Below are 14,383 nucleotides of genomic sequence, written 5' to 3' on the forward strand. Positions count from 1 at the left end.
TGTCTCACTTCTATTCAAGGGCAGACTCTCTTTTTGTGCTATCAATCCCATCCTTTTTGTCACCTCTTGGAATTTACTCCATTAATTTTATACCATTTTGTCTGTCCTTAATCTGTTCCTCTTTGCTAGTGTCTTCCTATCAGCTTTCTTTTTTCTCAACTTCCTCAATTTCTACCTAGTCCCACAACTTCTCTCCTCACCTCTCATCCAAACTTTACAAAGAATACTCTATCTGTATTGCCCGCATTTATTTGCCTCATTTATCTTCAACCCACTATAATACAGTTATCACATGAAATGGCTATCAGTAAGGTTACCAGCATGCTGCTATTTCCAAAATTGAGTGGACATCTTCATTTCTTATTTTACTGGACAGTTCTCCAGTGTATGATACTCTTGTTCACTTACTTATTCTTAACACAATTCTGTTCATTGGACTTTAATAACCCTTTAAACTCCTCTGGACTCCATTTCTTCTTGCCTTCTTCTGTAGTTTGCCCTTCTGTTACTGACCCTTTCGAGTCGGGCCCCAACAAGGGTCCTTCTGCTTGGTGTTGCTTGTGCCAATAGAATGAGACTGAGTTCGGTTCCGAAGCAAAGGAAAGCTTTATTCTTTGATCAGAGAATGGAGAGGTGCAAGCTCGTGCCCTAGAGCACAAGTTCTTCCCTACGGACTACGGGCTGGGCTGCTTCATAGGGGTCTCCTCAACAGGGCAGGGGCAGCGTTCTCCTGGGTCTGGTGCAGCTGTGCTGCTTCCAGCAGTCACTCCAGATCGCAGTGCTGGGTACAGCGTCTCTGCACATGGCCCACTGCCGCCATCTTGGATTTCGGTATCATGCACAGCACTTCTGCACACGGCCTAGAGCTGAGGTGTTGGGCTCAGCTATTTTGCACGAGGAACTCCAGTCTGAAGTACGGGGGGCAAGGCCTCTTCACCCGACACCCTATGAGCAAGTGAAACTAGACGAAGTACAAAGGAAAAAAAGGTTAGAACTTATTTTATTACCAAGATCCTATTTTTATTTCTTGGGAATTGTTAATGGGCTTTGACAGCAGCACTTCCTGTTTTCAACTTTCAAGTGTTAGTGTTCCACAGGGCTCCTTCCTCGGTCACCTGCACCTCTGAGTCCCTTCACATTCCCCATAGGGAGCTCATCCACATGGGTTTCTATTTCCACAAAATGCCTAAGTCGTACAACCTTAGCACAGACCTATTCCTTAAGCTTCAGATTTTAATAGCCACCTGATTTCTGGACATCTCCACCTGTGTCTCACAGGAACCTAAAGCTAATCATGATCAAAACTAAATTCAGTCTCTTTCATAAATCTGCTCCTACCTCCAAATTCTGCACCTCCATTGGTGGCACTACTAAGTACTGGGAAACTGGGGGCCATGCATCTTCTAAGCGTTTTCTGAACCCAACTTATCTTTATTCCTCATTATCTCTTTTATTACTAGTCCTAATAAGCTTTTCTGGTTTCTTTGTTTCTTTTTTCCACCAGGATAGAGTGATACATATAAAACATTGATCTGCCAAAATCACTTTCCTTTAGAAAGTTTTTATGCTTCTAGACCATAAGGTAAAGTCCCACCTCCCTAACAAAACATGAGGCCTTCACAGACCGGCACCTTCTTTTGTTAGCCTCATTTTCTGCTACTTACTCCTTTGTAAACTTGACAATCGTGTAAAGCAAACTGCCTGTTGTTACCATTCCTACACCATGCTGTTTCTCACCACTCTGCTTCTGGCTAAAATGTGTTTCCTCTCCTCTCCTCTCTTCTGACCAGCTCCTTCATATCTCAGCTCCATGAATCCATGTCTGGTTTCCCTCAATACTAAAGCATATAGGTACCCCCTTCTTTATATTCCCATAATGTCATGTATTTGTTCTTTGTATGTTTGCTCAAGAAATAGACCATGGGTTTCTTGAAGGCAGAGACCATACCATGCATTATGACTCTAGTGCAGTGCCTGGAACTTAGAAGCTGTTTAATAAGCACTTACTGAATGAAGGGATAACTAAATTATGAAAGTACTATATATTCCTTCTTGTCATTCTTTTTCTCATATGGTGTCACTGTGTGGCAGAGGCAGTAGTGTTCACCAAATATTCCATGAATTCCTCCTACATTTCCCAGCCTTCCCTAAACTTAGGTCCTCGCCATATAAACAGTTCTGGACAATGAGCTATAAGCAGAAGCGATAAGTGTCACTTCCAGCCTGAGATCTTTAAGAGCAGTGGCTAGTTTTCCATAGTCGTTCCTGCTTTGGCTCTTCTGGAAGTCTTGATTTGCAGGTAACACAAGATCATGGGGTAAGAAGTAATCCTGTTGTGTTAAGACACTGAGATTTCAGGATTAATTTGTTACCACAGCATAATCTAGTCCATCCTGAATAAGGCTCATTGTTTCAAGTTTATACACTAATCTCTATCTTATTACATACATAAAGTTGTGTTGAACTTATCAGGTATGCAACTCTTTCTCTTCTCCTAAAGTCTGCATGATGCCTGGGCTTAGAAAAACTGCATCATGTGACCGATGTTTTCCAGTACAGAGATGGAGTAGTTCACTACCTGTTCCCTATGATGTAAGTGACAGTGGAATATTTCCTACACAAAGTATCCCCCCGCACTTACTCATGCAGTCCTTTTTTTCCCTGTCATAACTTTAAGTTTTGATGCTTGTTATAAATGAAACTTCTCCCAGGAATAGTACCACATTCCACTGCAATTGCAGGCTAAAGGTATCAGAGACTATTGCCAAAGTAGTCCTGGAAGTCTCTGAAGTGTATTGTACTGACCCACAATTATCAATAGTCTAATAGTAACATTGATACAGTTCCATTCTTTTCCACAAGTATTCTATCAAATACACTGGCTTTCCTAATTAGGTCTCAAATTTTATTAAACTATGGTTGTATCTTCTTTCAGTGATAATTTTTTCAGTTGGAAGAGACAAAAAACTCTGACTTCAGGTGTGGCTTAATTCTAGACTTATATGATGTCATCAGGATCCATCTTTTAACTCAAACAGGCTTTGCCCCTTTCCTCATGCCTGAAGCCCCCAGGACTGTACCCTTCCAGTTTCAAATCCAGCAGGCAAGAGCAAGTCTTTTCCCCAGAAGTCCCAGTCAGAGAACCGTTTCTTCTTATCTGCTCTGAATGGATCCTTGAGCCAAACCCTGTGGCCAGGTGAAGATAATGCACTAATTAGCTTAGGCCTTTGTCAGTTCCCTGAAGTGGTAAAAAGGATTCAACTTCAAGGGAAGCAGGTGGCCTTAGGGTGAGGGAGGGGATGATTTCTGAAAAGAAAACAACAAGAGGTCATCATAAATCAAGAAATGATGCTGGCAGCAATAACAACCTCTATCTTCTATATATAGTCTGCCGCCCAGGAGATAGAAGCTAGAGACAGCTTCTAGTTAGGGAGTTAAAGTGTTTCATTATGCGCTGTAGGTTACACCTTGATTATATTCTCTCTCTTTTTTCTCTGGACTTCTCTACATTATTCTTTTCTCCCATATGATGCCTTGTGTTTTAGTTATTTATATGCATTTGTCTCCCCAATTAGATCATCAGCTACTTCCAGGCAGGAACTGAGTTTGAATAACTGTGGATCCTGCACTGTGTGTTTCTCATAGTAGGCATCCTCACTATTCAACAACTAATTATTTGTTGAGTAAATGAAAAGATTTCTTATCTTTCTTAGAGTGGGTTTATACTATTAACACATCATGGTAATGTAATGCCTGGGAGCTGGGTGAGGGGAGGGAGATGTTCTTGTGTATGGTGTTAATACACACATATGATAAAAACCTACTATTTACCAAGTATCATGGCAAACAATGGGGATATGAGGATACAGTGATTAAAAACCAAACATTGCCCTTCAAAAAGTTATACTCTAGTGAAGAAGACAGAGTAGAGTATAATAAATACTACAAAGGATAATTGTAGGGTGTTAAGGGAGAGTAATAGATTTTAACTTTTATTATTGTTGTTCTGATTGTTTCCACATAAATTCTAGGTTGGCTACCTCAGGGATTACCAGTTTTGCTGGAAGAGGTCTGTTAAACTTGGAATTTCTTATAGGATTAACACTAGATTCCCAAATCAAAGTTCCAGATCCAAGAAATTACATCTTGTATTGTGACAAGAAAAGACTAATTTAGTTTTCTTCTCCTCTCTCTTTTCTCCCTACTCCTCTCCTAGCCTGAAGTTCTGGATCAAATACAAAATTTAAGGGAGCTGTGGATGGATAATAATGCATTGCAAGTGCTACCTGGGGTATGTAAGTTTTTATTATGCCATGTTGTCTAGCATCTATGTTGTATATTAATTGTAACTGATAATGATTAATCTTACATCTTAAATCCCAGTGTTTTCATTTCAAAGTTAAACATTTGTTAGGAGTGTTCCATCATCAAGTGTTTTTCACTAATTTGTTTTTTTTAATATTTCATATAACTTTTATGAGTGTTATAGGTGTGTAAAATGTATGAAAATTTTTAGTGTTCTCTTAGGTGTATATTTTTCATCTCCTTCCCTATTTACTGTTTTTCAAAAGCTGAAACGTTCATATTGTTAAATGAAAAACAATGCTATACATAATACCAAGTCTTAGTTTTACAAAAGCAACCTTCTTGTAGGTAACTAGTTAATGGTTTCTGCTCATATTGTTAGAGCTCTTGCACAATACAAATCTCTCTCTCTTGGTTCAGGTGATTTCCAATAGAACATATTTGAGTTTTTGAAAAAGGCAAGGAGCATAAATTGTTAAAAATAGAAAGTTAAACTAGAATCGATTTTTCTTCTCAACTAACAGAACATCCAATAATACCTCCTGAAAAGTAGGTTTATCAGTCAACTCATTGAGTGTGACTATTCATTCCTTTTTCATCCAGTGAGAGAATGGCTTTCCATAAAACACTGCTTCTTACCACTCATAACACATGCACTTGAATATAAGCATGTACACACACACACACACACACACACACCACCACCACCAACAACAACAACCACCACAATGGTCTCTGGTGAAAGCCAACTCTAAACTCCTTGCATTGGGCTAAGAAGCCAGGGCAGCTGGTTGTGTAATAATTCTTCAGCCACTGAGATTTAGATGTATATTCCCAAAGTCAAACTTATTCCTTGTTTGAATTAACATTTAAATTTTTTTAAATGATTGCAAAAGCAACAAGAACAGGAAGCTTATTCTCTTTTGAACAAGCATGGGACCACATAAAGAAGAAAATATGACAAAAGATTGGGGAAAAAATACTTTCTCCTCTCACCAAAGGAATACATTTCTACTATCATCACAAATGCAAAACAGAAAAGCATGCATGTTTTCTATTTATTGATTTATTCAAAAACCATTTGAAACCACAAATATACCTCTATGAACTAGAAACCATGTTAATGTCAGGGTTACAAAAATAATATACTCAATGACCTTGAATATATTTGTTTGAGGGGCTCACATATAACATGAGAGACAAATCTGTATTCCACTACACATAGCAGAGACTGATTTGTATCATATTCAAGGTATGTACTAACCCTGGGGCAACAAGTAAGACAGTGATCAATCCCTTATGCAAATACTGAGGAATCAGAATGTATGTCTAGTTGGAAAAGTTTATACATGCTTCTTCAATGTATTCATGTATTCAAAAACACTTACATAGCATTTATCATGGGCTAGGCGCTATCTAGCTATTTTACAAATGACTCACCAAATTCTCACAGCAACCCTGTGAAGCAGATTTATTACCAACCCCATGTTATAGATGAGGAAACTGAAACAGAAAGAGTAAGTAACTGGGCCAAGGTCACACAGCCAGTAAATGGTGGGTCTGTAATTCATACCAGCTCCAGAGGCTTTTGTTCCTCTGATGCTCCAAAATTCTGTTGCTATAGAATCAATAGAAGGTATAAATGAGAATTAGGCTCATCTTACTTTTCACAGTTACTCCATTCCCCAAATCCAACCTTGGAAATCAACTCAGACCTCTAATCCCTTAGTTAGTGTATTATTTAAATGGAAAAGTAGTGATTAAATCTTCTGTAAAACAGTGCTGCCTAATTTTTTCTCCTTCAAAAGTAGATTTTTTATTACATACTTCCAAGTTTAAGTGGATTTCCCACTTTAGTTAGTACACTTGAATTCCACATTTTGTGATGCTCCTTGTGGGAATACCCCACACCTCCCTGCCCTAAACAGACATGGTTTCCTGGATGTCCAGTGCTGGCAGTTAGTTGTTATGCAATTACCTAGACATGCTTGACTTTGAAAGGCTAATCTTGAATACAGTCTTCAGCCCATGTCTGACAGTTTCACAGGATAATTAATCCTAAATATTTAGTGTTATAAGACAGAGGTCCCCAACCCTTGGGCCATGGACCGGTACCAGTCAGTGGCCTGTTAGGAACCAAGCCACACAGCAGGAGGTGAGCAGTGGGTGAGTGAGCGAAGCTTCATCTGTATTTACAGCCACTCCCCATGGCTGGCATTACTGCCTGAGCTCCGCCTCCTGTCAGATCAGCAGCGACATTAGATTCTCACAGGGGCACGAACCCTACTGTGAACTGTGCATGCGAGAGATCTAGGTTGAGAATCTAATGCCTGATGATCTGAGGTGGAGCTGAGGCAGTGATGCTGGCACTGGGGAGCAGCTGCAAATACAGATTATCATTAGCAGAGAGGTTTGACTGCACAGAGATCATAATAAATCGATTGCTTGCAGACTCATATCAAAACCCAGTCAGTGAGCGGCAAGTGAAAACAAGCTCAGGGCTCCCGCTGATTCTGCATTATGGCGAGTTGTATAATTATTTCATTATTTATTACAATGTAATAATAAGAGAAATAAAGTACACAATAAATGTAATGCTCTTGAATCATCCCAAAACCATCCCCCCTCCCCCGCCCCGGTCTGTGGAAAAATTGTCTTCCACGAAACGAATCCCTGGTGCCAAAATGGTTGGGGACTGCTGTCATAAGACACAGGGAAAAAAAGCATGTTCCTTTTTATTTTTAGTTCATGTACCAAAATACATTAAGCTAATATACTTTTTAAATACTTTTGGAAGCCTGGGCTTTCATTTTTCCACTGTTTTTCATAAATCAGAGAAGCAAATAGATAATGATCAAACATTAGTTTGCTACAGAGGTCTGTCTTGTGGCCATCACTCTAAGATCAATCAACCAAAATATGACTAAACAGCAAACTCCAGTATCTTCTTTTGCTTGTGATGGCTTCGACATTTTATTTGTTGCCCACCACTCATCTGTAGGCCCCTCTATGTTCAGAGAGATGTTGGAGCAACATTCAGCATCCTCAAGAACTCTGAGACATTGGGCCTCAAAGGCCTTTATCACTCCAGGCTACTATTGCTTTTATAAGATGTTTGAAAGTAAGGCTTTAGAAAGATAAAAATAAAGACCAAATTGTTATTTTGCTTCCAAAAAAAAGATATTTAGAAACTTCACACCAAAATATTTATTGAGTTTGCTGGAGATAGCAATTCAGGAAGCTTCAAAGAGAAAAGAAATTTTCTCATCGTAATGAAACAAAAAAAGAAATATACACACACATAGACACATAATCATATATATTATTCTTTCTATGCTCATTAGAAGAGATGAGCTAAGGTAACATAATAGTTCCTTGGGGTGGAGAGATATAAGTAAAGTGACAGTATTTTTCCAAGGAACATATTTCTAGGCATGAGGAGAAACTCAGCCCCATGGCCTGACTCACCCAGAGTACCCAGTTCCGAGCCTAGCAACTATTCACCTGTTCTAAGACTGTGTTCACCCTCTGCCCACGTGCGGAACTGGAGGAGCAGGGCTAGAGATATGAGCTGAGTTAATTAAGGCATCAGTCAGAAAGTGCTAATGTAATCGGTAGGCTTTGCAGTCTGAATTCCGGTAAAAACGAGTTTGAATTTTAGCTCCACCCCTTATCAATGGAGCAACTTTGGAATGTTACTTGTAGTATATCCTGTCGTGCATCATCCTCCTGGATGAACTCCCCAGCTTCTGGGCATGCTGCTTGCAGCTCTCCACCCTCTTCAGGAATTGCCTCAGCTGAGAGAACTTTCTCATGCAGGGTTACACCCCTATTCTAGGAGACCTGCATCCAATGATCAATCAAATAAGACTCTGAAGGCCTGGCCCCTTCCCTGCTACTTCAATACTATTTGAAGGGTCAGCTGAGGAATTCCTCAAAACTTCATCATAGCCCACCTTCATCTGTCCAATCCTGCTTCCTTCCTTCCCTCTTTCTTTCCCCTGGTATTAATCCCAAGAATCTCTCTCATAAATTTCTCTTTGTCTCCAATTCTCAGGGAAACCAGCGTATGACATTACTTAACCTCTAAGCTTTATTTAATGTGTGTCCAAGTGCAGATTCTGATTCAATGGGTCTGGAGTGGGTCTGGATTCCACATTTCTGACAAACTCCCAGGTTGTACTAATGCTGCTGCTGTGTAAAACACATTCTGAGCAGCAAGAATATAAAGTATTATGTCAAGTAATATGTATAAAGTACTTAACACAGTGCCAAGTGTGTGCTTGGGTAATAAATTTGTTTATGTAATATTTATGTGTTTATACTCTGTCAAATAAGTAGAGACAGCATAGTAAATTGTATACAGGTAGACCAACAAGCAGATGACCCACTGAACACAGATATATGTGGGACATTTATTTGCAACTCATGCCCTTAAAGAAAAGGAAAATGAAGGATTTTATCTTGCTCTAATTCCCATAGTACACGTCCAAGCTAAACAATCACTATTCACTCCCTGCCCAATGTATGACCTGATTCCTCCCCTGTCCTCAGTAATCAGTTACTAATCCAATCATTTCACATTTAAATTTTTCTCGAGCCATCCCCTCTGCATCCTCACTTCTGCTGCCTTAACTCAGGTCCCTTTCATCTCCTCAGCTAAACTGCTTCCAAATCCTTCTAATCCTTTCAGATCTACTCTAACCCCAGTCATGAATCTTCCCTTCACATTTCCCTGAGGTCATTATTTCAAAACACAAATCTGATTTTGTCATTCACCATCTTAAAAGCTTTGAATAGCTCTCCTTGCCTATAAGATAGAGATCACGTAATCCTCACGACAGGCAAGGCCATTTAACAGCTGGCTTCTTATGATGCTTAATTTCATCACTGTATTCAGTGACGTTGAATCTCCCACTCTCCCTCAAACACACCACACTTCCTCACACTTCTCTGTGCTGTTCTCTACTCCAGGTACAGTTTCTCCTTTTCTTGACAGCAGTGCCTTCCAGGCAATTTGCATCCCTTTGTTTCTAGGGCATTCTCTACATGCTTTTTTTATTGTACATATCATAGGGTATTATAGTTATTTATTTGACAGTTTCCTTCACTGCTATGAGCACCTTAAAGACTTTATCTATATCATGACAAGTCTCTTCCCTCACATAGCTGACTTATTCATGATTGTTCTCCAGTATATAACAAAAGTCCTGGTACACAGTAGATCCTCAAAAGAACTGTTGAATGAACAAATTGATTCTGTGTAGTAGGATGAAGTCCAAATCACGATTTAATACCTTTCTTATGCATTTGAAATTGTAAGAATCAGAATGTCAGCATATGTTGTTTATGTGGCAACTTTTTTCCTTTCTTTTCCTTCCTTCGTTTTTCTTTCTTTCTTTCAATTTACTTAATTCTACAGCAACTTTGAGATTATTGCTGCTATCTTTTAACATATTATCTCTGTTGGGAGATATATTCACATATCATAAAATTCACCCATTTAAAGTACACAGTTCAATGGTTTTCAAAATACTCACATAATTGAACAGGCATCACCACAATCTAATTTTGAACATTTCCATCACCACTGAAAGAAACATTAGCAGTTACTCCCTTCCTCTTGACCTTTCAGCCTCTAGCAATCCTTATCTACTTTCTGACTCCATAGATTTGCCTATTCTGGACAATTCATATAAATGGAATCATACAATAGGTGGTCTTTTGTGACTGGCATCTTTCACTGCATGTTTCAAGGTTCATCCATTTTGTAGCATGTATTGCTACTTTATTGCTTTTTATTGCTAAATAATACTGCAGCTTATGGATATACCACATTTTGTTTAACTGTTCATCATTTGATGGACATTGGGTTGTTTCCACTTTTTGCCTGTTGTGAATAACACTGCTTTGAATATTTGTGTTTCTTTGTGGATGTATATTTCATTCTTGAGTATGTACCTAGGGATTTCTGGGTCATATGGAAACTCTATGTTTAATATTTTGAAGAATGGCCAAACTGTTTTCCAAAGTGGCTGTATAATTTTACATTCCTCCTAGAAATGTATGAGGGTTATGGTTTCTCCACATTCTCGCCAAAACTTGTTATCGTTGAATTTGCTTTTAAAATTAATTTATAGTGTTGTGGTTTTTACAACTTTAAAATATTTCCTGAAAGTTTCTCAACTAACCCTGAGTTTATGCAATGTCATCAAGTCTATAGGGAAGTTAAAGATGTTGGTATACCTGGATATGTCAAAAAACAGAATAGAAACAGTTGACTTGGACATTTCTGGATGTGAAGCCCTGGAGGACCTCTTACTGTCATCCAATATGTTGCAACAGTTGCCTGACTCTATAGGTGAGAATGTAATATCTCTTCACGAATGTTTATGTCAAATATACTGTTTTCTATAGTTTGTTCGCAAATGTAGGGTATATACTCTTAGCATGATATTAATAAATTAGCATGATCATTATTCAAGGTGATAAAATATTTTACCAATATCTTAAAATGAAATGGTAACTATAGTTGTCAAACTCAAGAAGACTCTCCTAGTAAAATGATCCTACTAAATTGATATATTTTAAATAATTTTAGATCTCCTAAGTTGTAAAATGTTATTAAAAGGAGTATATATCTTAGATTTAAGTACTTTGATAAACATGTATGTCTCCTTTTATTACTATAGAATTACAGTAGCTTCTATCCACAGCGTGGCTATATTCTATTTTTACTATTATTGTAACATCACTATAATTAGGAATAACACAATAAATATGAAATATCTTCATATTTCTATTATTCAAAAAAGACATCTCACCTTTATATTTAAGATTCATAAGACCAGATATTTTGTCTGTTAGTATATATTAACCACTCAATCTATTTTTGTCATAACTTTTTATCTGAGTAAAATAATGAAAGAATCTAATTTAAATATGAGTAAACCTTTTGTATGTATATCTTATTATTATTATTTATGAGAGGAAACAGCTAGGAGAGTAATCATCAAACTACTTAACTTTGGCATGTAGTTTTTAACACTCTGAATTAGATGTATCATATGTCTGGAACTTATTAATGCTTCTAAAAATTGAGTCACAACCTAGGTAGCCTGATTGAAGGGAAGCTAGAAGACAAAACAGTTTCCCAAATTTTTCTTCAATATTTTATTGCTTCCATTTTCACTATTCTTTCAGGCTAATAGAGAATACTAGTTTTAACAGAACAGGCTGGCTTTTCTTTCTTTGTAGACTTGATGACTTTTTTATTTATATAATTATATATTTTTATAACAGTGTTTCTCCAACTTATTTTACCATAAGACTTATCTGAGAGCTTTATTAAACAGTTCCACATTTCCAGGCTTGTTCTGTGAAAAGTCTGATTCAATAAATGTGTAATAAGCCCTCTGTTCTGTATTCTTGTTAAATACCCTAGATGAAACTTATGATCAGATAAGCTTAGAAAATATTATTTAGTGTTGTAGAAGGTAAGGAAATATAATAGTTTAAAAGAGCATCCTCTAGTCAAGATGATAGAGATGGTCATCTGGTCAAGATAACCATATGGTCAAAATACATATCTTACTCTCCTACTCAATCACCACTCCATGCCTCTTCAAAGACACAATGAGAATGGAAAAACTATATTAGAAGAATGTATTTTTGTTCATTACTGCCTCTTCTGTACAAAGAATTATGCCTGGTGTATGGTAAGTGCTCCTTAAGTATTTAGTAAATAAAATAATTTTGCCCTGCTTAAGAAGAATGAACATATACCTGGATTTGAGACATAATGGAAACACAGCAATGACCCTAGGCCTGACTGATAAATTGTTCCTGCAGTAAAAAAAAAAAAAAAAAAGACCTTAAGCGTAACAGAAGAATACAGACTTACAGGGACTGAGGCAGGGAAGGGACCCTTTTCTGCAAAGAGAGACTTGAAAAAACCTGCAACTAATATGTAGAGCTAGGGTGGAAGGAGAGAACAGATACAGATTCACTGCTGAAAATTATGGCTCATCACAAGCTGGTTTGGACTGAATCTGCAATATCCACATCAAATGAGAGTACCATGTTGCTAATATAAGACCTGGTTCTGAACTCCAGAAACTTGGGGGTCAGGTGGAGGTAACCATAAGAGTGCCAGGCAGGGAGGGGTGAGCATAGGTAAGGAAAAAATATTCACCCTCACAAATGGGCATGAAAACAAAAATTTTAAAGGAAAACTAATGTTACAACAACCCCAAACTCAAACAATAGGAAAATTTACCCCAAGGGAAACCAAAATTATCAAGCAATGTTAAAAAAAAAAAAATTAAGTATGTGCAGATCCTCAAATAGATAAAAGGAAGAATAACATTTGTAAAAATAAAAATAACTTATAAAACAAAAACAGGAGCTATGACTAAGAACAGGTGGTTATAAAAAGAACCAATTAGAAATTCTGGAAATGAAAATGCCACATAGTGAAATAAAAGATGATATGATTATTTGTTTAAAATATCTTCCATTAAGAAAGCAGACTAGGGAATTAGCCTTCTGGTCTGGGGAAGGCAGCGTGTATAGATGATAGAAAATATCAGATTAGATCCTGGGATGATAAAACAGACCAGCACAGGCAGGTGGTATAACATATTTAACACCTTCACTTAGAATCTGAGTGGTTCTCAGATTAAGAAAGTAACTTGTTAGTAGCTTACTCCTGGAACTATCTTTGGACCCTATTGACCTTTTAGGGAAAATTGCATTTATACATCTGCAGAGTTGCCAGAGTACCTGATTATACACGTAGAATGGCTAACTTTCCTCTAAGAATGTCCTTCTTGGTCAAGAGAAATACCTGGGAACTCTGTTCAAAAGTCCTAAAATAATTTGTTGATTCTGATTGGATGGTAAATTGCATCTCTTCTTCTTTATTTGAGCATGGATCGTCTATTGAACTACCAACATTTAAAAGAGTAAAAGACAAGAAACGTCACAGTATTAATAAAGGGAAATAGCAACTAAAATAAAATCTTTACACCTATTTTAATTCTGCAGTTGTGGGGTATTTGAATGGAGTGATATATTCAACAATGAACCCTGTATGCTGAGTCCCTTTCCTTGTGCTGGTTGCAGGGAAAATGAAGGGGGCTCTTTACATTTTCAAGTTAGAGCTTTAATAATCAGCTTCTTTGGATAGCAGAGAAACTCAGTAAAGGAGAATATAATTTTTTTACTTTCCAAAATAATTTATCTTATTCACTTAGTGGTTAAAGACACAGGTTTTGTAGTCAAGCTACCCGAGTTCAAAGTCTGGCTTTTCTACCTTACTAAGTGTGTGACTTTACACTAGCTACTTAATCTCTCTGTGCCTCAGTTTTATCATCTTTTAAGTGGGGAAGTAATAGTACTTGCATCAGGGGATTATTTTGAGAAATAAATGAATTAATATAAGTAGCATTGCTTAGAACAGTACCTGGCACATAGTAAATGTTCAATCAATGTTAGGTACTATAATAATATAATAATTATTATAATCTTAGATATGATGAGTGCACAGCCATTTGGCTTTCAAAATTCTATTATCTAGGGTAAATGTCATGTAAATATTAGCTATTTTTGATATCAATGTTTAATACATTGCTGCTTATTATATATTTATATATAAGTAGCTAAAATCATAGCCAAAAAAGCCTCCTTTTTCTTTCTCTTCAGTATATCTGAGTTGGGAATATAGGATAAAGAGGTGGGGAATTGAGGAAGAAATAGGATAAAGTACCTTTGGTGCCTGAGGGTAGAAGAGAGTCCAAGCAGATATGATATAGCTATGTAGTATTTATCTGCAAGAGGAAGTCATGAGCAACAGAGCTGAGGCTGTTGGCCTTTTTCCACTCCAAGGACAACCAGATTCCTACCGAAGCTCCAGAATGTGTCCAAAGGGCACACCCTTGGATGGAATATGTGAGTGACAAAGCAGCCACACCACAAATGAGTGAAGTTCCCTTAAGTCCACAGACGTGGAACTAAGAAGGGAGCCCTAACTCACTTCAACCTTTAAAGCTATAGAAGCTTCTGTCAATTGTCAGAG

The 14,383-nt window shown here is 37.4% G+C and overlaps 1 protein-coding gene across 1 annotated transcript in view; it reads left to right on the top strand.

Moving 5' to 3' along the window:
- Positions 1–14,383, top strand: part of LRRC7 (leucine rich repeat containing 7) — a 506,342-nt gene that overhangs the window by 360,862 nt on the left and 131,097 nt on the right. The window contains exons 10-11 of the mRNA XM_027114043.1: positions 4,217–4,291; positions 10,522–10,666. Of these exons, the coding sequence (XP_026969844.1) occupies positions 4,217–4,291; positions 10,522–10,666 (220 nt within the window). The remainder of the gene's footprint in view (positions 1–4,216; positions 4,292–10,521; positions 10,667–14,383) is intronic.

The sequence above is a fragment of the Aethalodelphis obliquidens genome, unplaced genomic scaffold (genome assembly GCF_003676395.1).
Source record: "Aethalodelphis obliquidens isolate GAN/ISIS:26980383/991018 unplaced genomic scaffold, ASM367639v1 scaffold13, whole genome shotgun sequence".
Taxonomy (NCBI): Eukaryota; Metazoa; Chordata; class Mammalia; order Artiodactyla; family Delphinidae; genus Aethalodelphis; species Aethalodelphis obliquidens.